Source organism: Balaenoptera acutorostrata, chromosome 4, assembly GCF_949987535.1.
Source record: "Balaenoptera acutorostrata chromosome 4, mBalAcu1.1, whole genome shotgun sequence".
In the NCBI taxonomy this organism is placed as follows: domain Eukaryota; kingdom Metazoa; phylum Chordata; class Mammalia; order Artiodactyla; family Balaenopteridae; genus Balaenoptera; species Balaenoptera acutorostrata.
Genome location: NC_080067.1, coordinates 67,560,272 through 67,586,083, shown reverse-complemented (window position 1 = coordinate 67,586,083; position 25,812 = coordinate 67,560,272). Strand labels below are relative to the sequence as shown.

Here is a 25,812-nt window from a genome sequence, read left to right as displayed (position 1 = left end):
TAGATTTTTTTAAAAAATTTTTATTTATTTATTTATTTATTTTATTTTTGGCTGTGTTGGGTCTTCGTTTCTGTGCGAGGGCTTTCTCTAGTTGCAGCAAGTGGGGGCCACTCTTCATCGCAGTGCACGGGCCTCTCACTATCGTGGCCTCTGTTGCGGAGCACAGGCTCCAGACACGTAGGCTCAGTAGTTGTGGCTCACGGGCCTAGTTGCTCCGCGGCATGTGGGATCTTCCCAGACCAGGGCTCGTACCCGTGTCCCCTGCATTAGCAGGCAGGTTCTCAACCACTGCGCCACCAGGGAAGCCCCTGCAATAGATTTTTGTATATTGGTTTTGTATCCTGCAACTTTACTGTATTTGTTTATTATTTCTAATAGTTTTTTCGATGGAGTCTTCAGGGTTTTCTGTATATAAAATCATGTCATCTGAAAACAGTGACAGTTTTAGTTCTTCCTTTCCAATTATGATACCTTTTATTTCTTTTTCTTGCCTAATTGCTCTGGCTAAGACTTCCAATACTATGTTGAATGAGTGGCAAGAGTGGGCAACCTTGCCTTGTTCCTGATGTTAGAGGGATAGCTTTCAATTTTTCACCATTGAGTATGATATCAGCTGTGAGTTTGTAATATATGGGCTTTATTATGTTGAGGTACAGTCCTTCTATATGAATTTTTTTTTAATTAATTTATTTTTTTATTTAAGGCTGTGTTGGGTCTTCGTTTCTGTGCGAGGGTTTTCTCTAGTTGCGGCAAGCGGTGGCCACTCTTCATCGCGGTGCGCGGGCCTCTCACTATCGCGGCCCCTCCCGCTGCGGAGCACAGGCTCCAGACGCGCAGGCTCAGCATTGTGGCTCACGGGCCCAGCTGCTCCGCGGCACGTGGGATCTTCCCAGACCAGGGCTCGAACCTGCGTCCCCTGCATCGGCAGGCAGATTCTCAACCACTGCGCCACCAGGGAAGCCCCCTATATGAATTTTATTGAGAGTTTTTAATCATAAATGGGTGTTCAATCTTGTCAAATGCTTTTCCTGCATTTATTGAGATGATCATATGGTTTTTATCCTTCCTTTTGTTAATGTGGTGTATCACATTGATCACTTTGTGGATGTTAAACCATCCTTACATCCCTGGAATAAATCCAACTTGATCATGGTGTGTGATCCTTTTAATATATTGTTGTATTTGATTTGCAAATATTTTGTTGATGATTTTTGCACCTATGTTCATAAGATACATTGGCCTATAATTTTCTCTTTTTGTGTTGTCTTTGTCTGGTTTTGGTATCAGGGTGATGTTGGCCTTGTAAAAGGACTTAGGAAGCATTCCCTCCTCTTAAATTTTTTTGGAAGAGTTTGAGAAGGATAGGTATTAAATCTTTTACTGTTTGGTAGAATTCACCTGTGAAACTGGTCCTGGTCTTTTGTTTTTTGAGAGCTTTTTGATTACTGTTTCAATCTCTGTACTTGTGATCAGTCTCTTCAGATTTTCCATTTCTTCACGATTCAGTCTTGGAAGGTTGTACAGTTCTAAGAATTTGTCTGTTTCTTCTAGGTTGTCCAGTGTGTTGGCATATAGCTATTCATAATATTATCTTATAATCCTTTGTATTTCTTTGGTATCTGTTGTTATTTCTCCTCTTTCATTTATGATTTTATGTATCAGAACCATCTCTCTTTTTCTCTTAGTGAGTCTAGCAAAAGGTTTGTCAATTGTGTTTATCTTTTCAAAGAACCAGCTCTTAGTTTCACTGGTCTTTTCTGTTGTCCTTTAAATCTCTATTTCATTTATTTCTGCTCTGATCTTGATTATTTTCTTCATTCCACTGACTTTGGGCTTCATTTGTTCTTCTTTTTCTTATTGCTTTAGGTGTAAGATTAGATTGCTTATTTGAGAGTTTTCTTGTTTCTTTTTTTGTTTTTTAATTTTATTTATTTATTTATTTCTGGCTGTGTTGGGTCTTTGTTTCTGTGCGAGGGCTTTCTCTAGTTGTGGCAAGCGGGGGCCACTCTTCATCGCAGTGCGCGGGCCTCTCACTATCATGGCCTCTCTTGTTGCAGAGCACAGGCTCCAGACGCGCAGGCTCAGTAATTGTGGCTCACGGGCCCAGTTGCTCCATGGCATGTGGGATCTTCCCAGACCAGGGCTTGAACCCATGTCTCCTGCATTGGCAGGCAGATTCTCAACCACTGCGCCACCAGGGAAGCCCAGAGAGTTTTCTTGTTTATTGAGATAGGCTTGTACTGCTATAAACTTCCCTCTTAGTACTGCTTTTGCTGTATCCCATAGATTTTTTAAAAATTAATTAATTAATTTATTTTGGGCTGTGTTGGATCTTCATTGCTGCATGCAGGCTTTCTCTAGTTGCGGCGAACGGGGCTACTCTGTGTTGCGGTGTGCGGGCTTCTCGTTGCGGTGGCTACTCTTGTTGCAGAGCATGTGCTCTAGGTGCACGGGCTTCAGTAGTTGCAGCCTGTGGGCTCAGTAGTTGTGTCTTGTGGGCTCTAGAGCACAGGCTCAGTAGTTGTGGCACACGGGCTTAGTTGCTCCGCAGCATGTGGAATCTTCCTGGACCAGGGCTCGAACCTGTGTCCTCTGCATTGGCAGGCAGATTCTTAACCACTGTGCCACCAGGGAAGTCCCCTGTATCCCATAGATTTTGGTTTGGTGGTTTTCTCAGTTTCCTCTTATTTATGTTTTGTGTCTCTGCTCTATATTATGTTTCATGGTTACCTTGAGGTTTGTATAAAATGTCTCATAGATAAAATGGTCCTTTTTCTTCAAATAGCATCTTATCTTCATTTGCCTATACAGGTTCCATCCTTTTCCTCTCCCACTTTTATGTTTGTTTGTTTTTTTCTCAAATTATCTCTTTTCATGTTGTGAGTTTGTTACCGAATTGAAATAGCTAGAGTTATTTTTATGCTTTCCCCCCTTTAACCTTTATCCTATAAAAAGTGTTTACAAACCTATTCTGATAAAGATTTGCAATTTTCTAATTCTGTTTATCACCTTGCTCAAAATTCTGTTCTGTGTTCTTTTGTGTTCTTTTGCCTTTTTGTTTCTGGTAGAAGAGCTCCTTTCAAAATTTTTTGTAAGGCAGGTCTAGTGTTTATGAATTCCCACAGCTTTTGTTTGTCTGGGAAAGTATTTATTACTCCTTCATATCTGAATGATAACTTTGCTGGACAGAGTATTCTTGGGTGACAGTTGTTATCCTTCAGAATTTAAAAAAGTCTTTCCACTCCCTCTTGGCCTGTGGAGTTTTTGCTCAGAAATATGCTGATAGACTAATGGGAGTCCCTTTGTAGGTTACCATTCTTTTTTCCCTGGCTGTCTTTAAAAAACATTCTTTGTCATTGACATCTGACAATTTAAATACAATGTGTCTTGGAGCGGGTCTCTTGGCATTGAGGTAATTAGGTGTTCTCTTAGCTTCATGGACTTGTATATCCAGTTCTTTCCCTAGGTTTGGCAAGTTCTCAGCTATTATTTCTTTAAATAAACTCTCTGCTCCCTTTTCCCTCTCTTCTTCTGGGATACTCATTACCCTAATGTTGCCCTTCCTAAAAGAGTCAGATTGCTCTTGTAGAATTTCCCTCATTTTAAAAATATCTTATTTCTCTTTCCTCTTCCACTTTTTTCATTTCTAGGTTTCTATCTTCGAGCTCAATAATTATCTCTTTCATATGGTCTGCTCTATTTCCATTGCTTTCTTATGCATCCTCATCTTGTTTATTGAGTTCTTTACCTCCAGCATTTCTGTTTGGTTCTTTTTTAGAGTTTCAGTCTCTTCGGTAAAGTATTCCTTCTGTTTGTTAATTTTATTCCTGAGTTCATTAAACTACCTTTCTGAGTTTTCTTGTAGCTCATTGAGTTTCTTCATGACAGCTATTTTGAATTCTCTATCAGTTAGATTAGTATTCTGTGATTTTAAGCTTAATTTCTGGAGAATTGTCATTTTCTTTTGGTGGTATAATGTGAACTGTGGCTTTTCATAGCACTTGATGAACTGTTCCTCTGCCTGTGCCTTTGAAGTAGTGACAGGTTAGAAGTTAGAGGCCCTTCTCTTTTTCTAGTAGGTGGTGCTATAGTACAAGTTTTTGGTTTCTCTTACCTGGGCTGCATTCGGTTTTATTTAGGAGTCAGTGCTTTCCACCATCTCTGTAATAGGTGTGGCTCTGTGCCTTCATTATAGCTTCTTATGCCTCTGGGTTCGTTGCTGCTTTGCTTCTGTTAGTGCTGCTGTCGTTGTTACTTCCTGGTGCACTGGGATGTTGGGCTCTTCCCTTGCCACTAGTTTCCCCTGAGTCTCAGGATCTGCCCTGTCAGGGGAGGCCCAGGGAGAGGGGGGAGCCCAGATCACTCAGGCACCTCTGTCCTGGCTGGTGTTTTAAGGTTCACGGGCTCTGCCACTGCGAGTCTGGGGCCAAGGACCAGGAGCATGGGTGCCTCAGCCGCTGGAGGGACAGGGTCCCAGAGCCCACTGCTGCTGCTGCCCAGTTACCTGTGGCTGCTGGGGCTGCTGGAGTCGTGTGTTGTCTCCCCTGCCGCTACCAAGTCCTCTGGGGCTGTGGACTCAACTGCCATGGCCGGAGGGCCAGAACTGCAGCCACTGACTCTGCTGTTCCCTCAGTTCTGCCTCCTGTTTGTGTTCCAGTCCACCACCTTTAGATGTACAGATGTTTGGAATTCTCTGGTGTCCTGGTGTGTTGGGCAGAGGCACCTTTGTTGAATTTTGGATGTTTTACTGGTTGTAGATTGAAGGGGAGAGGCAAAGGGAGCTTTGACTCTGCCATGTTGCTGACGTCACCCAGTCAATTCTTTAATACGTATTCCTTTTTATATTTGTACGAGAGTCATGATTTTGCCTTTTTTCTGAAAATTGTCTTTAAACAGTATAATCCCTAGAGTTTATTCAGATTTCACCAGTTATACACACATTCATTTGTGTGTGTGAACAAGCCAGTTTCGGAGGGTTCCAGTGAGAGGCAAGGAAATCATGAGAACTTTGGAAAGTCCAAAGGCTGATGTTGGCCACTGTGAAGACTGACACCCTGAGGTTAAGAGTTATCAGAGCGAGGGGCTACCCTGGTGGTGCAGTGGTTGAGAATCTGCCTGCCAATGCAGGGGACACGGGTTCGAGCCCTGGTCTGGGAAGACCCCACATGCCGCGGAGCAACTAGGCCCGTGAGCCACAACTACTGAGCCTGCGCGTCTGGAGCTTGTGCTCCGCAACAAGAGAGGCCGCGATAGTGAGAGGCCCACACACCGTGATGAAGAGTGGCCCCCGCTTGCCGCAACTAGAGAAAGCCCTTGCACAGAAACGAAGACCCAACACAGCCAAAAATAAATAAATAAATAAATAAAAAATAAAAATAAAGGAATTCCTTAAAAAAAAAAAAGTTATCAGAGCGAAATGGGATAAATCTTTTGGTGGGGATCATTCTGGATACAGAGTCTAATACTTAGTTTTTCAATTTCAAGAATTATTATTTCTGCATTCCTTGGCCATGACCTGGATGTGTTAAAACATAGGATTAAGAGTTAGACAAAATTGGATTAAAAATGGTTCTACCACTTACCTGCTATATGATCCTGGGGAAGGATCTTATTCTCTTTCTACCTAGATGTCCAATGCTAATATCTGCCTCATAGAATTGTTGTGAGGATCAAATGAAATAAAGACTGTAATGGGCTTGGCATATAGAAAGTACAGTTGACCTTTGAACAACACAGGAATTAGGGGCGCCCACCCTCCGCATACTTGAAAATCTACTTGTAACTTATAGTGGACCCTCCATATCCATGGTTCCTCCATATCTGTGATTCTGCATCTGCAGATTCAACCAACCCCAGATTCAACCAACCTTGTATTGTGTAGTACTGCAGAATTTACTATTGAAAAGAATCTGTGTAAAAGTGGACCTGCTCAGTTCGAACCCATGTTGTTCAAGGGTCAACTGTACTCAGTAAATGATAGCTATTATTATTAAAACAACTTTCTATGTTTAAACCAAGGAAAGGCCTTGGTTTAGACACAGAAAACTGCAGAAGCCACCATGTCTTTATTTTACTCTAGACCCACTAATACTCAAACAAGCAGAGTTCTTTCTCAACAAGGACAAATGGAATAATAGTTCATCAAATCATCAACCTCAACAATAGGTCAATGATGAAAAGCACAGGTGCATGTTAGTTGATACCTGTTCTTTGTTTTCTTTGAAACTTTTATATTTCTTTTCATGTAAGAAAGGATTTATAAGGCTGTTCATATAAATGATTTTACAAATCAGAAAAAAAAATCTGACAATGTGTCCAAATTCTAGTCAGGAAAATATGGGTAATGTAGGCATCTGTGCATAATATGCTCTTCTGACATATCCTAGGTTCCCTAATGATCTCAGAGGGGTCTGAGTAGTGTCCCCACTAGAGGGTGGTGAGGGACTCCTGAAGGGCTGACAAATCCAAGTCCTTTCTTTCAGCTTTACATATCACTAAGGATCTGCTAATTCAGGATTGCTAAAATGAGGCATTTGTAAACTAAAATTTGCACACTACTCAAGTGTCATCAGGATTCAACTACTGATTCATTCTACTAAGATCCTGTATTCTCTGGGAAAGTTAAAAGTCTCCTGCCTGCAAGCAGACACCCCCATGTTGGAATTCTCTGTTTCCAGGGCTTTTTTTATCAGTGCATTAGCAGCATTGACCTGAGGTGGTTGAGCTGCTATTACTGCTTTTTGATAATGAACTGGTAGCTTTGTTTCATCATCATCTGTTCAGTGTCATGTAAATTGTTTGATTTCCCCCTTCAGGGTGTTGCAATGCATATTTGCATCAAAAGTAGCTTTGCGGGCTTCCCTGGTGGCGCAGTGGTTGAGAATCTGCCTGCCAATGCAGGGGACACGGGTTCGAGCCCTGGTCTGGGAAGATCCCACATGCCGCGGAGCAACTAGGCCCGTGAGCCACAACTACTGAGCCTGCGCGTCTGGAGCCTGTGCTCCGCAACAAGAGAGGCCACGATAGTGAGAGGCCTGCGCACCGCGATGAAGAGTGACCCCCACTTGCCACAACTAGAGAAAGCCCTCGCACAGAAACGAAGACCCAGCACAGCCAAAAATAAATATAAATTAAAAAAAAAAAAAAAAAAAAAAAAAAAAAAAATAGAAAGCATTAAAAAAAAAAAAAAAAGTAGCTTTGCTTTTAAGAAAAAAGTAGTTTTGCTTTCTGGTTCAGGTATCTATACCTTATTGTTAAAGTGGACATATACAAATTTTAAATCTACTTGTGTAGTGACACTACATTGGTGATGTACTTTCAGAGAATGTAAGCTAGTTAAATAACTTGTAATATAATATCAAGACAAGTATAATAAAAATATTGCCTATTTTAAAGTTTATAGGGCATTATTTTCTGATTAAAAAGACTCAGGTAAACTCATTCTCTTATATAGTACATAGTAAACAAATTCACATGTAATTATAGCAACAAGTTTGCTGCAACTTTTAATTTTGTTCCTTTTCAATTCTATATTATCACTGGTTCTTTTTTGAGTGAGGCATTATGCATGGGTGAGTAAAATAGATTCCATGATCAAAACCATTTGAAAGATACTTTTCTAAATTCTTTGATGGGATTATAAATGCTTACCCTCACAATCCTTAAACATTACACAATAGCAACAAAATAACCAACATAGGAGTCTCTCTCCAATTTCTCACCTTGTTCATCCAGAGATCCTGGCTACCTTGACCTGCTTCCATAAATGTAGAGCCTGTCTATTATGCTTCATCCTGACCTCTTCTGATGAATAAATACATCAGGATGATATCCCAGGACACATCTCATCATTATCTTATCATTCATTTCTCAGCTGGCACAAATGTCATTTTCTCAGGGAGGCCATCCTGGAACATACTGTTAACCTGTGTGTCATTCTCTGTCCTATTACCCTGTTTATTTTTTTTAGAACAGTTATCATTGTGTGAAATCATCACTCTCCTCCTGTCTCCTCCTCAGTCTCCTCCTGTCTGTCTTATTCATTGCCATATCCCCAGCACTTAAAAATATGTCTAGAACATAAGTAAGCACTAAGTGAAGATTGGCTGAACAATGAATGAGTGCTTTACTCATTCATTCATTCCATGTTGCTGTTCTGGGGACCAGATGACTGGAAGGTCCATGGAGGCAGAAGCTCTCATTTAAGCCTGATGGCATGTTGCATGTACAGGAGGTCCACCTGCTGGCTGACCAGTGGGGATTGTCAGCTACCCCAGCCCTATATTTTCTTCTTCAATTGCAGAAATAGAAGCAGGGCTGGTGTTCTTCATTGCATCCCCCAACCTCCTCCATCCCCATGAGAAATAGTCCAAAGCTCTGGAAACTCATCTTAGGTGTATTGTCTGAATCCCCATCTCCTATCAAGGAGCCCTGAGCTGGTCTGGCTGTGAGGGTTTCATATAATTAGAAATGGTGGAAGCTGTGTGCGAGCTGAAGCTGTGAGTGATGTCAACATCAAGGAAGCACGTAGAGCTGATAGGTGGGTGGGGAGCTGAGGTCCTTGAGCCCTGGTGATTCATCCGAAGGTAGAGGAGGGCCAGGGCAGACACTGATGAAAGTTGAATATATGGATCCGGGAATGAGAGAGTCTGGGAGGTGACAGTGGGGAGCAGTGGAATGAGAGAATAAGCCGGAAGTGGTGAAAAGAGAGAATTTTGTGGGGGGTTATTTTGTTGTTGTTGTTGTTTGATTCCTTTATTGAGATATAATTTACATACCATAAAATTCACCCATTTGAAGCACACAATTCAATGGTTTTTAGTACATTTGCAGAGTTATGCAATCATCACCACAGTCTAATTTTAGAACATTTTTTTAAATCATCCCCCAAAGAAATCCTGTACTCGTTAGCAGCCATTCCTCTTTCACCTACCCCGTTCCTCACTAAGTCCTAGGCAACCACTAATTTACTTTCTGCTTCTATGAATTAGCATATTCTGGACATTTCATATAAATGGGATTATATAATATGTGGTCTTTTGTGACTAGTTTTTCTTTTACTTAGCATGTTTTTAAGGTTCATCTATGTTGTAGCCTATATCATGTGCTTCATTTCTTTTTATGGCCAAATAATATCCCATTGTATGGATATATAACATCTTATGTATTCATTCATCAGTTGATAGACATTTGGGTTGTTTCCACTTTTTGGCTATTATGAACAATGTCACTATGAACATTTGAATACAAGTTTTTGTGTGAACATATGTTTTCATTTCTCCTGGGTATATATCTAGTAATGGAATTGCTAGATCATATAGTAATTCTGTGTTCAACACTTTGAGGAACTGCCAAGCTGTTTGCTAAAGTCTGCACCATTTGCATTCTACTGGGGACTATTTCTGGCAGATGGTTTTATGAGTTTGTTCTGGACACTCGAGTCCCCTGAGTACCATGAGAATGAGTGTGTTGGGATTCTGCTTGGATCCCACTATTTAACTATTGCTGCACAAACTCCTGGATGCCCTGAGGCCCATTTGCTATGATTTTACCTGTATGTAACCCCAGAGGTGTATTGTGACCAGTGAGTCCTCTCAGGCCTCATGTCCCTCCATCTGTTCATACATTCTGTTCACTGCCTTCTCCACATGAAGCTCTCCTAACCTCTAGCCCAGTAGTTTCAACTCTGGCTGCACATTAGAATCTCATGGGGAGCTCTCAAACGCACCAAAGCCGTGGCCCATGCCAAAGGTTCTGATTTAATTGGTCTGGGGTAAAGCCTGGGTATTAGGATTATTTGAAAATCTCCTCAGATGATTCTAACGTGCAGCCAGGATTGAGAACCATTGCTCCAGCTAGAGGAATTCTTTCTCCTTTGAACTCTGTAGCAGTTTCTCTCTCTCTCTTTTCTTTGGCCATGTGATGCTCTTGCAGGATCTTAGTTCCCCGACCAGGGATCGAACCTAGGGCCCCGGCAGTGAGAGCACCAAGTCCTAACCACTGGACCACCAGGGAATTCCTGCAGTTTCTCTTTAATGGTGCTCAACAAAGCTTTAAAAAGATGTTCTACATTTCATTGAAATTATTTACATATGTATTTTAGTTCTCCAGCTGTGCCACAAGCTCTTTGAGGACTGACATTGTGTTTGGTTCCTCAAGTCTCCCACAGGGTTACCCAAGGACATTTGTTTATCCCCTCACCTGGGCTCAGTAAACATTCATTAAGCACACGGAATCTATCCCTGAAAAAAAGCACGGAATCTATCCCTGAAAAAAAGAACTAAAAATAGCAAGAACTGCATGACTTTGGGCAAGTTACATAACCTCTGAGCCTCTCGTAAAAGACTGGGTTACAGCAGTCTCCAGCTGGCATTATTGTGGAACCATGCACAGGACCCAGCCCGGCAGGAAGTTATCATGAGGTCTTCCTGGGCCACCCTCCTAAACTTGCAGCCCCTCCGCACATTTCCCATTCTGCCTTCCCTGATTTGCTTTTTCTCCTTGGCACTTAGCACATACTCTATGTTTCTCTCACTTATCTTCTTTACTGTCACTCTCCACCCACCCCCAATGTAAGCTCCATGTGGATAGAGATTTTTGCCAGTTTGGTTTACTGCTGTATCTTCACAGTTCAGAACAGTGCCTAGCAGGTAGTAGATGCTCAATAAATATTTATTAAAACAATAAATAAATATTTCAGCCTATTTTTCAAGAGATTTAATCCCTGTCCTCTATTCCAGCAACATGAATTACTTTTTGGTAAATATTTGTAGTCTTTATTATAAAGCCTTCCTTTTCCAGTAAAAATGATATTTCTAACATAAACATGTATATTCTGAATTCATTGTGTTTTGGAAATATAATGTCAGTTCTGAGAGAGTCGGCAGTGGTTCTGTTTAAGCCCTGGGAGGGCTGGAGCAGGGATCGCGGGCACATTTCTGAGACTGTTGTATGTGGACTGGAGCAGGGGAACAGGGCCTGGGATGGTTAGTTGAAGCCAAGGAAACCTGAACACCAGGTGTTCTTGCACCATTAGAACACTACTCCTAGGTGTTCCAGAGGATGATGACCGTAGTGATGGAGGTGGCCAAGAAAAGCAGGTCGATGCGGAAGAGCAGGGTGTCCATCATGTGGCTGAACTGCACCCACAGGTCAGCTAGCCGGGCCCTTGTCCATGCTGAGCCACCATTCAGTTCTGCCTCTCTGGGTCCCAGCTCCTTCCCTCCCAATTCCCCTGGCTCCTTCTGTCCTGTGGAGAGGGCAGAGACTCAGCTGTGAAGTGAGAAGGAGACAGGATTAGAGAAATGGGAAGTTGGGCCCAGTGCAGAGAGTGTGGGCAGTGCAGACTTCTCTTACCGGACAGGTGGGTGGGTGTGAGGCCCAGGCCCACATCCTCCTTCCAGAGAGCAGCAGGGCAGCATTTCCTTGGGCTGGTGCAGTGTAGAAGCAGGGGATGGAGGCAGCGAGGCATGGGTGGGGGCTGGATGGTGGCCAGGTGCAGCAGGAAGGTGATGAAGATGGTCTCCAGCAGGCTGACCACCATCAGTGACAGGCACAGGGCAAAGTAGACACCTGGGTGGCGGGAAGGAGCACACCTGAGTGAGTCAGGTCCAGAGGAACCACCAAGCCCCCCTTTTTTCTGTCTCACACACTGAGCCCTTTCTAAGATGACCACTGTCTCCCTCTGCTGCCTCAGCAGATCTAGCCAGTTCACCCACCTACCCTGCCTCCTTGTTTTTTCTTTTTTCATTTTTCAACAGTGAGGTGGGGGCCATACTGATGAGGGAGGTGCCACTGGCAGGGTGTAAGTCATTCATCATGAGCAGGAAGACGTTGTAGCCCAGCAGGAGTGTCATCTTGAATGGGGCGCGGCTCTCACTTTCTGCCGGCAGGTAGACGCTGAGGGCGTCGATGGCTATCAGAAAGCTACTGGGCACCAGGAGGTTTATGACGTAGAGGCTGGGCCTGCACCTGATGGCCACCTGGTGGGGAGGAGAGAGCAGAGAACCAGGTGAAGCTAGAACTGAAGGGAAACCAAGAGATGATTCCAGACTCTTCCTTTCTTGATGTGCTCACTCCAGCAGGGGCTCTTTCCGGGGCTGGATGAGGAGCAGCTTTCATATGACTAATAAGACTCCCCCATACCCACCAAAGAAAACCTAGGCCAGAGCTGGTTCAGAGAGGGGGACTTCTTTGGGGGACTTGGGAGAGAGGAACGCTATAAGGGTTATGGTGCCCAGGGACTTTCTGGTCTTAGGGCGAGAGGTGAGAGGCTCTGAGATTTAGAAGTGTACGATGAGAAAGAAATGGGGGATGGACAGCCATGCCAGAATCTCTGGCCTTACATAGAACATGATCTGGTCAGAAAGGCTGGAGCCCACAGATACCTTCGGGGTGGCCTTGTTGATGCCCAGGCGCTCCCACTCCCCTTGTGTGTGGCCAGTGTCACGCGAGGTGTCTGTTATCTCCCACACTTCCTGTCCATGCCCAGCAACATGTTTTCCACTGCAGGGGAGACAGACACTCACTCAGCACACATCTGCTCAGCACCTACTCTGTGTGGGGCTCAGAGAGATGATTCAACAACTGCTTTAGCTACCTCTTTCAGACAGTCCTGTAATGTGACTTCCTTGCTGCCCAATTGCCTTCTTTCAGTTCTGGGCTTTCTCAGGAAGTCTTGTTCTCTCTTAAGTTCAACTTCCCCTACCCCACCATCCACACACCCCCAATTAGCAAATACTCCACTGTCCTTTTTTATGCATTTAAAAAAATGACTTTGCCTCTGAGTGCTTTTTTGTTGCCCCACGGTTGATCTCAGTTTACCCCGTGCCAGAACCTCCACTGCAACTCACCTGTGTAGAGGAAAGAGGTAAAAGTGAGGGTGCAGTTCTTCTGGTCAAAAGAGAAGTAGATGTCCAGGCTACAGATGCTGGTCACCTGCATCAGTTTGTTGTACACAACGCAACCTTCATTAGTCACACAGGCGGAGAGGCCATCCAGAGTGTGATCCAAATCGTTGCTAAGTGGTGGAAGGGGAGGCGGGGCAGATGCTCTGGGTTTCACATCAGTTTATGTTCTGCTCTTAAGGCAGGGCTTCCCAATGCTGCCACTCCGCCATCTTTTCTCCCTACCGCTTTCTCATTTCTAGCGGAGAAGTTGATGCGCTGTGACTGTGCTCCTCTCTGAAATAAGTTTGCAGTGGCCCCGCTGCATGGGTTTGCCCTGCAGTGCCCTAGCCTGCTCCTTGCAGAAGGGTCTTCCCCCGGCTTTTCCCAGCCCTGATACCCACGATTCCACGATGAAGATGTCTCGGAGCCACAGGTTCTCAGCTGTCAGGGTGAGTTTACTGATATCACCACATTCTTCTGGGTCCCAGCTGATGCATGGGTGACTCCAGATCTAGGGCATAGGGCCCAGACGGATAGTTATGGCTGAAACCTGGAGCTAGTTTATGTCAGCATCTCCTGCCCTTCCAGTCCCTTAAAAATATATACATATGTATGTATTTTTTTTCTAAATGTATGTGCTATGGGCATATGATAAAACTTCAACAGTTCCAGAAAGGTATAATATGAAGAATAATTTTTTCCCTCCTTAATTCACTCCAACTCAGTTCATATCACCAACTCAGGTCCATTATTAACAGTTTTTTATATAGCATTCTAGAAAAAATATATATTCCAGCATTCATTTTTATTTACACAGATAGAATGATACTGTGCACATTATTATGCATGTTGCTTTTTTGTTTTGTTTTGGTCTTTTGTTTTTGGCCACACCGCGCAGCATGAGGGATCTTAGTTCCCCGACCAGGGATGGAACCTGTGCCCCGTGCAGTGGCAGTGCGGAGTCCTAACCACTGGACCACCAGGGAATTCCCTGAGGGTTTTTTTTTTTTTTTAACCACATTTCCTTTTTTTTTTTTTTTTTTTAAAGTGGGAAGAATGTTTCTTTTTTTTTTAAAATATTTTTAGATTTATTTTATTGATCTATTGATTGATTGATATGTTGGGTCTTTGTTTTCTGTGTGAGGGCTTCCTCTACTTGTGGCAAGCGGGGGCCACTCTTCATCGCGGTGCGCGGGCCTCTCACTATCGCGGCCTCTCTTGTTGCAGAGCACAGGCTCCAGACAAGCAGGCTCAGTAATTGTGGCTCACGGGCCTAGCCGCTCCGCGGCATGTGGGATCCTCCCAGGCCAGGGCTCGAACCCGTGTCCCTTGCATTGGCAGGCAGACTCTCAACCACTGCGCCACCAGGGAAGCCCCACCACATTTCCTTTTAAACTCTTTTTCCTCTTCTCTTTCTGGTGATAATGTCCCTCTTCTCTAGCTAACAAAGTCTTACTGGCCTTTCACTTCCTGCTCAAGGGAAATCGTGAGCTGGGTTCTGGATACATTTGGACCTTGAAGCTTACTTAGGGGCCTCCAACTGTGCTGCCCTCCTTCTTTCTGTTTTTTCCATCTGAATTTCAAAGTTGATTGGCAGCCCAGCTATTTGTCACCAGCACTGGCCCCATTCTGGTTGGCTTTGTGTATTCCCTTGGGCACTGTCAATTTCAACAAAATGTGATTTTTGCAAACAAAGCCAGAAAATCAGGCAAGGAGAAAGAGAGAAGAAGAAAGCTGAGCTTACATACCAACTTTAACTGCAGAAATGACATCAGCAGCTGAAGTTGTGCATCCGAACCAAAAAATCCCCATCCAGGATCATTAATGCCATGAAATCAGGTCCTGGTCTACCTCCTTCCTTTGTTTCCTAAGTGGTCCCATGTGACAGTTCAGCTTTTCAATTACAAGTCTCAAAAGAAAGTAGTTCAGAAAAATGCAGGTTGCATGGAAAATATAGGGGAAAAAACAGCATGGGGGCCCATTGGAAAACTAATGTTTTCTTAGTATAATATTCCTATAAGGGCAGGACTCAAGGACAAACGTTACCTGCAGAAATGTCACAGCAGCGTTCCCCTTCATGTCTCTCCACCCCATAGGGTGAACATTTAACTTGTACAGAATTCATTCAGGGGACTCTTTGCTCACTACTGGACAGGTGCAGTGTTGGATTGACAGGGTAAAGAGTTCTTGTTTCCTATTAGCAGGCTATGGAAAGAATGTTATCAGTCAGAACTCACCACTTTGAGGCTGGCAGACAGGGTGAAGGAGATGTTGATATGAGTGGGGATGCTGTAGTTGATGACTGGACGGAAGTCCTTCTGGTTAAATATAGCCTGGAAGACAGCAGGGTCTACCCCACGCTGGTCAAAGACTGAACAATTGATGCTGAAAGTGTTTGCCCTTCCTGTAGAGAGTAGAGACCCCATGAGATGGGAATAGGGCTTTTGTGTTTCCTAAGTGAGAGGAGTGCCAGGGCTGGGACCCTAGAGCCTCTCTGCAGAGAAAGAAAATGTGGACATGGGGTGGACATGTGAACCCCTCCTTCTTGGGCCAAGATTCCCGAATGCCAAGTTCTTCCTGCCAGGGCTGGGGGTGCTGGTCTGGTCTGGTAGGCAAATGATGGAAGTTGATGTGGTGAGCTGAGTCAGGGCTCAGCCCTTTCTTCCTGTGGTTTTGCTCCCATATAAAGCCTACCCAAATCTGTATGTAGACTGCCTCTCTGGGGAGGCCTATTCCTTCCATAGTCATAACCCTAAAGTTTTGGCCTTTGTCTGACCATACTTTTTTCTCTCTAGCTCTATTGTGATTCTTCCTCATAGACACTGAACAAAATTCCCCTAAAATTTTGTTTCTCAGTGTTCCCTTCCCACTTTCATGTTTTCTCATTTCCTGAAAGGAAAAGTTTGGAGAGAAGTAAACATGAGTGTGATGTAAAACATGCGGGAACTTAAAGAACGTTGTATTCAGTGTAAATTTACTGACTACCTACACTGTTCTGGGCTCTGTGCCCTTCTCAAACCCACTGACTTCCTCTAAGATCTGTGGGAGCCATTTTCATCATCACCATCTTGAAAAGATCTCATTGATCATCTACCATGTGACTGGTGGAGCTATGTGACGAAACATAAAAGCCCTTCTGCCCACCTCACCCACACCCCAAGCGCAGGTGACTCTGGTTATTCCTGTAGCTGAGCCCAGCAAGTTCTTTCCCATGCCTCTTCTACTGTCTCCCCATACCAGTTAACTCATAAGGTACATCTCCAGACTAAGGAGAAACATATCTGAGGGGAAGCAAACATTGTCCTTTTCCCTCCACATTACCTCCTCTACAAGACCTTCCCAAGTGAGGTGGGAAAGGAGTTATATTATTATTAACAGGACCCAAACGGCCCTGTTCATAGTTACTAATCTTGGTATAAAGGAAGAGTTGAACATTATAAAAGGGTGGAATCAGAGAGGTAGTAAAATGGAAAGACAGACAATTTGGTAGATGTCTATGCAGGCAAACGAGACGGGCGCTGTGCGTACTGATCAGTGAAATGGGTGTTTCATCTGTTTCCCAAAGGAAACCAAAATATAGATACTACAGAGAAAAGAAATGTATAACCCAGTTATTTTAGATGCTTTCTAGTTCTGGGGAATGAGGAGGTTTCTGGAATTTTCCCAGAACAGTATTCCCCTCTTTCCCTGTTCTTGCCCCATCTTACCTTGAAGCAGAAGGCTGACAGGGAGGCAGAGGAGGAATCCCCCTGTGGTGGGCCACCCCCCTTCCATCCTCCTCTTCTGGACTCTTCTCTGGGGACTCACCAGGAACCCCCAAACTCTGGAGCTTAAAGGAGCCCAGACCACACCTTGGTTCCTGGTTTTGAATACTGCTCATGACAGGTAGCCACTCCCTGGTGAGAGGCTGTGGCCAGAGAAGTCACAGCAGAGTGTCCTGCTTTGCCCCTGTCCAGGTATGCCTTCTGGGCTCCAGGCAGGGAGGAAGTTAGGCCAAGACTAGGGGAGAAGCACCTGTTTAGCCGCCTTGTCTAGATAAGTGGTTTAAATTTGAGTAACAAGGACCTTTCAGGAAAACTGGGGGACTTGGGAGATGGGGCAGGTGAGGCCATTGATAAAGGTCTCCTCAGGTCCTTCTGGAACTAACTGTGCCTCAGAGAAAGTGCATGGATCACCAGGAAGGGATGGGTACGCTCTCTTGTGGCGGGGACACTTGTTGATTTCACAAGGCAAGAACATGTAATTATTTTGTTGCAGACCTAGAAGTATATCCTTTATCCAACTGTGGACATTAGGGATTACTGTCAATACTTAGTTAAGAAGCTTGCCTGAGAGGTTAAGCTCCTTTTTTAAAAATTAATTTATTTTATTTTATTTATTTTTGGCTGCACTGGGTCTTCATTGCTGTGGGTTTTCTCTAGTTGCGGCGAGCGGGGGCTACTCTTTGTTGCGGTGTGCGGGCCTCTCATTGCGGTGGCTTCTCTTGTTGCGGGTCACAGGCTCTAGGTGCGTGGGCTTCAGCAGTTGTGGCACACGGGCTCAGTAGCTGTGGCTCGCAGGCTGTAGGGCGCAGGCTCAGTAGCTGTGGCACACTGGCTTAGTTGCTCCGCGGCATGTGGGATCTTCCGGGACCAGGGCTCGAACCCGTGTCCCCTGCATTGGCAGGCGGATTCTTAACCACTGCGCCACCAGGGAAGCCCTAAGCTCCTTTTATGAGACATAAACCTATCAGAACTCTGTCCCTGCAGCTAGCACCACAGTACAGAACTGCGTCATCCCTTGTACGTACTGTTGGAATAGCTTCTTCATAAGGTTTCCTCTGTCTAGTTTTCCCCAACCTAATCCTTTATTTTGCCATTCTCCTAAAACAGAACTCTCCCACTTACCCTTCCTTATCTAATGTCTGTAAAGGCCTACAGCTCTGGTGCCATCAGGTAATGTGTGTGAGTAGAAAAACCATTTGGAGGTTTGTGTGTGTATGTCTGAAAGCTCCCCGGATGGTTCTGGTTCACACTCACATTATTGAAAACCTTTGGGATGGGCTATATTGAGATACCACAATCAGGATATTGATATTGCTATTGATACACTCACGATACAGAACATTAACACCAGGATTCTTTCATGTCACCCTTTTATAGCTACAACCACCTCCCTCCCCATTCTTCCACCACCTGGCAACCATTCATTTGTTCTCCATGTCTATAATTTTGTCATTTCAAGAATGTTATATAGATCAAATCACGCAGATGTAACCTTTTGGGATTGGCTTTTTTCATTCAACAAAATTCTCTGGAGATCCATGCAGATTGCTGCCTGTGTAAGTACTCACCCCTTTTACATTGCTGAGTAGTAGTCCATGGTATGGATATACCACAGTTTGTTTTTTCACCTGGTGAAGGACCTCTGAGTTTTAAGGGAGAACACTTATTTCCTCTGTTTTACTCACAACACTTTGGACACCAAATGTGTGGGGTTCCCCCCCCTCATACCAAGCAATTCTGACATTAACTACCCAGAGTTAGTGCAGATCCCACAAGTAAAAGTCTCATTCCCACAAGACTGCCCCCTACTTCAGATGCCAATCCCAAACCCAGGCCTCCCATACTCCTGAACAAGTGACTATAAATTGGGGCTTCCCACAACCCCATCCTCAGGTTTGATAGTTTACTATAATGGCTCATAGAACTCATGGAAACACTTGTGTTTACCAGTTTATTATAAAGTATATAATAAAGGATACAGATAAATAGCCAGATGAAAAGACATACAGGGCAAGGTCTAGAAGGGTCCTGAGCACAGGAACTTCTGTCCCTGTGGTGTTGGGGTGTGCCACCCTCCCAGCACGTGGATGTATTCGTCAATCCAGAAGCTCTCCAAACTCCATAGTTCAGGATTTCTTATGGAAGCTTCATTACATGGGCATGATTGATTATTAAGTCAATCTCCAGCTCCTCTCCTCTCTTCAGAGGATGGGGATTGGAGCTTCTAATCATGGCTTGGTCTTTCTAGTGACCAGTCCCCATCCTGAAGCTATCCAAGAGTCCACCAAAAGTCACCTCAGGAGAGCAAAAAGTGCTCCTATCATCCAGGAAATTCAGGGGATTTAGGAGGTCTGTGTCAGGAACCAGGATCAAAGACCAAATATCAGAACAAAAGATGTTCCTAACACCCCTATCACTCAGGAAATTACAGGGTTTTAGGAACTCTGTGTCAGGAACTGGGAGCAGGGGTCAAATGCATTTTTCTTCACAGAATTGTTTATAGTTTTTGCCTATTATGCATAAAGCTGCTAGAGACATTTGTGTTCTGGTTTTTGTGTGCACATAAGTCTTCTGGAATAAATACCCAGAAGTGTAATTGCTGGATTGTATGGTATTTTCATGTACAGTTTTTTGTTTGTTTGTTTTTGACTGCCCCACATGGTCCATGGTAGTGAAAGCCTGGAATCCTAACCGCTAGGCCACCAGGGAACTCCCTGCATATACAGTTTTTAAAGAAACTGGGATACTCTTTCCCAGAGTGGCAGTCCCATTCTACATTATCACCAATGATGGGTGAGTGATCCAGTTTTTCTGCATTTTTAGAAATTTCAGATTTTGGATAAGCAAGGATTTATTAACATGGGACCCTAAAGTGATAAACATAAATTCAGCAGTGTTGAAAATTTTAAACTTTTGTTCATTAAAGGACACTAAATATGAAAAGTCAGGTCACAAACTGGGAAAATATGTTTGCAACACATATATAACTGACAAAATAATAATAGAAAAATATGACATGCCTATAAATGAATAACAACAACTACCTCCCCCATGTATTATAAAAATGTACTGAAGACGTACTGAGTTGGCATTTTACAGAAGGGGAAACACAGTCACTAAACAATAAAAAGATACTTAATCTCATTTGCAATTATGGAAAGCAAATTAACTTAAAATCACAAGAAAATATAATTTCACACTCAATAGATGGCAAAATTTTAAAAGTCTGATAATAGAAGTGTTGGTGAGGCTGTAGAGCCACAGAAACTCCTATGCACTGTGGATGGGAGTAAAAGCACTTTGGAAAACAGTATGCTGTGACTTCCTAAAATAGAAGATGTGTGTATTGTAAGAACCAGCAGTTCTACTTCTAGGTGCATACTCTAGCAGCGCACTGTTTAGTATGTAGCTACTAGTCACATGTGGCGATTAAAATTTAAATTAACTAAAATTAAAAATTCAGTCTCCCAGTCATAACAGCTGCATTTTTAGTGCTCGGTAGCCACATGTGGTTAGCGGCTATAGCATTAGTGCAGATAATTATGTAATGGAATACTGTGCAGCAAAGACCTGAATTAACTTCACTTTATCTATCAACATGGTTAAATCTCAAAAGTATAATGTTGGGGAAAAAAAGTACAATGTTGAATAATAAAAAACAAGTTGCAAAATATATACAGTATGATATTATCTAACATATGTATATCCCCAAATATACATATTTAAACAACAGATTGTTTGAAATATGCTTATGCAGTAAAACTAAAACAAAAAGTAAGAGAATAATAAATACAAAATTTACAAGAGTTATTATCTCCTTGGAGGAAAGGGAGATGGATATGCTTGGGAAAGTTCTCATGGAAGACTTCAAAGACATTAGTAGTGGCAGGTGGGGAATGCAGAAGGACTTTTACTTTTCACTTTACACCCTCATATAACGTTTAAGTTTTTTTTCCCTATGGGCACATTTATAAAATTGTTTTTTTGAGGTATAATTGGCATAAAATAAACTGTTTAAAGACTCCACTTTGATGAGTTTTGACATATATATATGCACCTGTGGAACCATCAACACAACCAAGGAGTGGTTATAACCTTTGTAACCACTCCCTCCTGCCCTTCCCCACCCCATTCTGACCCCAGGTAACCACTGATCTGTTACTACACATTACTTTCACATTTCCGAGAATTGTGGCATCCTTTCTTCTTTTCATATATGTTTATTTGTAAATTCATTTATTTATTTTTGGCTGTGTTGGGTCTTCATTGCTGTGCGTGGGCTTTCTCTAGTTGCGGCGAGCGGGGGCTACTCCTCGTTGTGGTGTGCAGGCTTCTCATTTCAGTGGCTTCTTTTGCTGTGGAGCGTGGGCTCTAGGCACGTGGGCTTCAGTAGTTGTAGTGCACGGGCTCAGTAGTTGTGGCTCACGGGCTCTAGAGCACAGGCTCAGTAGTTGTGGCGCACGGGCTTAGTTGCTCTGCGGCATGTGGGATCTTCCCGGACCAGGGCTTGAACCTGTGTCCCCTGCATTGGCAGGCGGATTCTTAACCACTGCGCCACCAGGGAAGTCCTTATATATTTATTTAAAGTTATACATTTCCTTTGAAATATTTATCTCCCTCAAGTTTTGTTATGTACTAGTTTCAATTCTAAGGGATTAAAAAAAATCAATTATTTATTTTTTTGATCTATGAGTTATTTAGAAACATACATTTTAGTCTACAAATGTGGAAGAGTTTTTGTTTGTTTTTTGTTTCTAGTTTGTGACTAAAGAGGCAGCATAGAAAAGTGGTTAAGAGCATGAACTTTAAAGCTGGACTCCCTCAGTGTGAATCCCAGGTCCACCATTTACAAGCTGTGTGATCCTGGGTGTAAGTTACTTAAGTTACTTCACCTCTTTGCCTCAGTTTCTTCATCTATAAAATGGATGATAGTAATAGCTCTGATCTCATCGTGTTGTTATAAGGGTTAAATAAGGTCATAATTATAAAATGCTTAGAACAGTGCTGTACATAATTAGCACTATTTAAATGTTAATAACAATAATTTCAGAGAATACAGTCTGACTGCTGCTAAATTTTGAGACATGCTTTATAGTCTATATATAGTTAATTTTTGTAAATATTCCAAATGTGCTTGCAAAGAATGTATTCTCCAATTGTTAAGTGTAGAGTTCTATATATTCTCATTAAATCTAATTTAACTGTGTGGTTAAAGTATATTATTTTTTCAATAATGTGTTGTCACCTTGAGATGTGTTGAAATCTATTGTAATTACAGAACTGTCACTTTATCTTTTTAATTCTTTCTATTTTTGCTTTATATATATTTGAGGCTATTTTATAGATGCATTCAACTTTATAATGCTTATATCCTCCAAGTGATTAAACATTTTATCGTTATGTTGAGATTCTCTTTATTCTGAATGATTGTTTTTGTCTTAATGACAATTTTGTCTGATGTTGAAGAACCATTCCAGCTTGCTTTTTTTTTAATAGATCTTTATTGGAGTATAATTGCTTCACAATACTGTGTTAGTTTCTGTTGCACAACAAAGCGAATCAGCCGTATGCGTACACATGTCCCCATATCCCCTCCCTCTTTTTGTTTTTTTAAAATTAATTAATTAATTAATTAATTTATGGCTGTGTTGGGTCTTCGTTTCTGTGCGAGGGCTTTCTCTAGTTGCGGCAAGTGGGGGCCACTCTTCATCGCGGTGCACGGGCCTCTCACTATCGCGGCCTCTCTTGTTGCGGAGCACAGGCTCCAGACGCGCAGGCTCAGTAGTTGTGGCACACGGGCTTAGTTGCTCCGCGGCATGTGGGATCTTCCCAGACCAGGGCTCGAACCCGTGTCCCCTGCATTGGCAGGCAGATTCTCAACCACTGCACTACCAGGGAAGCCCTCCCCTCCCTCTTGAGCCTCCCTCCCATTCTCCCTATCCCACCCCTCTAGGTCATCGCAAAGCACAGAGCCCGATCTCCCTGTGCTATGCTGCTTCTTCCCACCAGCCAACTATTTTACATTCGGTAGTGTATATACGTTGATGCTACTCTCACTTTGCCCTAGCTTCCCCCTCCCACCCCAAATACTCAAGTCCATTCTCTATATCTACCTCTTTATTCCTGCCCTGCAACTAGGTTCATCAGTACCATTTTTTTAGATTCCATATGTATGCATTAGCATACGGTATTTGTTTTTCTCTTTCTGACTGACTTCACTCTATATGACAGACCCTAGGTCCATCCACCTCACAACAAATAGCTCAATTTCATTTCTTTTTATGGCTGAGTAATATTCCACAGTATATATGCGCCACATCTTCTTTATCCATTCATCTGTCGATGGACATTTAGGTTGGTTCCATGTCTTGGATATTGTAAATAGTGCTGCAATGAACATTGTGGTACATGTCTCTTTTTGAATTATGGTTTTCTCAGGGTATATGCCCAGTAATGGGATTGCTGGGTCATATGGTAGTTCTATTTTTAGTCTTTTAAGGAACCTCCATACTATTCTCCACAGTGGTTATATCAATTTACATTCCCACCAACAGTGCAAGAGGGTTCCCTTTCCAGCATTTATGGTTTCTAGATCTTTTGATAATGGCCATTCTGACCAGTGTGAGGTGATACCTCATTGTAGTTTTGATTTGCATTTCTCTAATGATTAGTGATGTTGAGCATCTTTTCATGTGCCTCTTGGCCATCTGTATGTCTTCCTTGGTGAAATATCTATTTAGGTCTTCTGCCCATTTTTTTAACTGGATTGTTTGTTTTTTTGATATTGAGCTCCATGAGCTGTTTGTATATTTTGGAGATTAATCCTTTGTCTGTTGTTTCATTTGCAAATATTTTCTCCCATTCTGAGAGCTGTCTTTTTGTCTTGTTTATGGTTTCCTTTGCTGTGCAAAAGCTTTTAAGTTTAGTTAAGCCCCATTTGTTTATTTTTGTTTTTATTTCCATTACTCTAGGAGGTGGGTCAAAAAAGATCTTGCTGTGGTTTATGTCAAAGAGTGTTTTTCCTATGTTTTCCTCTAAGAGTTTTACGGTGTCTGGTCTTACATTTAAGTCTTTAATCAATTTGGAGTTTATTTTTGTGTATGGTGTTAAGTAGTGTTCTAATTTCATTCTTTTACATGTAGCTGTCCAGTTTTCCCAGCACCACTTATTGAAGAGGCTGTCTTTTCTGCATTGTATATTCTTGCCTCTTTTGTCATAAATTAGGTGCCCATATATGCGTGGGTTTATCTCTGGGCATTCTATCCTGTACCATTGATCTATATTTCTGTTTTTGTGCCAGTACCATACTGTCTTGATTACTGTAGCTTTGTGTTATAGTTTGAAATCGGGGAGCCTGATTCCTCCAATTCCGTTTTTCTTTCTCAAGATTGCTTTGGGTATTCAGGGTCTTTTGTGTCTCCATACTAATTTTAAGATTTTTTGTTCTAATTCTGTGAAGAATGCCATTGGTAGTTTGATAGGGATTGCATTGAGTCTGTAGATTGCTTTGGGTAGTATAGTCATTTTCACAGTATTGATTCTTCCAATCCAAGAACATGGTATATTTCTCTATCTGTTTATGTCATCTTTGATTGCTTTCATCAGTGTTTTATAGTTTTCTGAGTACAAGTCTTTCTCCTCCTTGGGCAGGTTTATTCCTAGGTATTTTATTCTTTTTGTTGCAATCATAAATGGGAGTGTTTCCTTAATTTCTCTTTCTGATTTTTCGTTGTTGGTGTATACAAATGCCAGAGATTTCTGTGCATTAACTTTGTATCCTGCAACCTTACCAAATTCATTGATTAGTTCTAGTAGTTTTCTGGTGGCATCTTTAGGATTTTCTATGTATAGTATCATGTCATCAGCAAACAGTGACAGTTTTACTTCTTCTTTTCCAATTTGTATTCCTTTTATTTCTTTTTCTTCTCTAATTGCTGTGGCTAGGACTTCAAAACTATGTTGAATAATAGTGGTGAGAGTGGACATCCTTGTCTTGTTCCTGATCTTAGTGGAAAAGCTTTCAGTTTTTCACCATCGAGTATGATGCTTGCTGTGGGTTTGTCATATATGGCCTTTATTATGTTGGGGTAGGTTCCCTCTATGCCCATTTTTCTGGAGAGTTTTTATAATAAATTGGTGTTGAATTTTGTCAAAAGCTTTTTCTGCATCTACTGAGATGATCATATGGTTTTTATTTCTTAATTTGTTAATGTGGTGTATCACATTGATTGATTTCCATATATTGAAGAATCCTTGCATCCCTGGGATAAATCCCCACTTGTTCATGGTGTATGATCCTTTTAATATGCTGTTAGATTCTGTTTGCTAGTATTTTGCTCAGGATTTTTGCATCTATGTTCGTCAGTGATGTTGGTCTATAATTTCCTTTTTTTGTGATATCTTTTTCTGGTTTTGGTATCAGGGTGATGGTGGCGTCATAGAATGAATTTGGGAGTGTTTCTACCTCTGCAATTTTTTGGAAGAGTTTGAGCTGGATAGGTGTTAGCTCTTCTCTAAATGTTTGATAGAATTTCGCCTGTGAAGCCATCTGGTCCTCGACTTCTGTTTGTTGGAAGATTTTTAATTATGGTTTCAATTTCATTACTTGTGATAGGTCTGTTTATATTTTCTAATTCTTCCTGGTTCAGTCTTGGAAAATTGTACCTTTCCAAGAATTTGTCCATTTCTTCATGGTTGTCCATTTTATTGGCATATAGTTATTTGTAGTAGTCTCTTATAATCCTTTGTATTTCTGCAGTGTCAGTTGTGATTTCTCCTTTTCCATTTCTAATTTTATTGATTTGAGTCCTCTCCCTTTTTTTCTTGATGAGTCTGGCTAAGGGTTTATCAATTTTCTTTATCTTCCCAAAGAACCAGCTTTTAGTTTTATTGATCTTTGCTATTTTTTTCTTCGTTTTTATTTCATTTATTTCTGCTCTGATCTTTATGATTTCTTTCCTTCTACTGTCTTTGGGTTTTCTTTGTTCTTCTTTCTCTAGCTGTTTTAAGTTTAGGGTTAGATTGTTTATTTGAGATTTTTCTTGTTTCTTGAGGTGAGATTGAATTGCTATAAACTTCCCTCTTAGAACTGCTTTTGCTGCGTCCCATAGGTTGGGTTCTCATGTTTTCGTTGTCATTTGTTTCTGTGTATTTTTTTATTT

The 25,812-nt window shown here is 42.2% G+C and overlaps 2 protein-coding genes across 2 annotated transcripts in view; one reads left to right on the top strand and one right to left on the bottom strand.

Annotated features, from left to right (window-relative positions):
* Positions 1-25,812, top strand: part of ABCC5 (ATP binding cassette subfamily C member 5) — a 197,558-nt gene that overhangs the window by 34,092 nt on the left and 137,654 nt on the right. The gene's annotated exons all lie outside the window — the stretch shown is intronic.
* On the bottom strand, positions 11,046-16,661 carry LOC103010371 (5-hydroxytryptamine receptor 3C-like). Its single transcript, XM_057546152.1, is given in 10 exon segments — positions 11,046-11,248; positions 11,356-11,571; positions 11,777-11,981; positions 12,345-12,478; positions 12,481-12,504; positions 12,852-13,018; positions 13,289-13,398; positions 14,636-14,681; positions 15,126-15,291; positions 16,595-16,661. Coding segments are annotated over 10 exon segments (1,338 nt in total).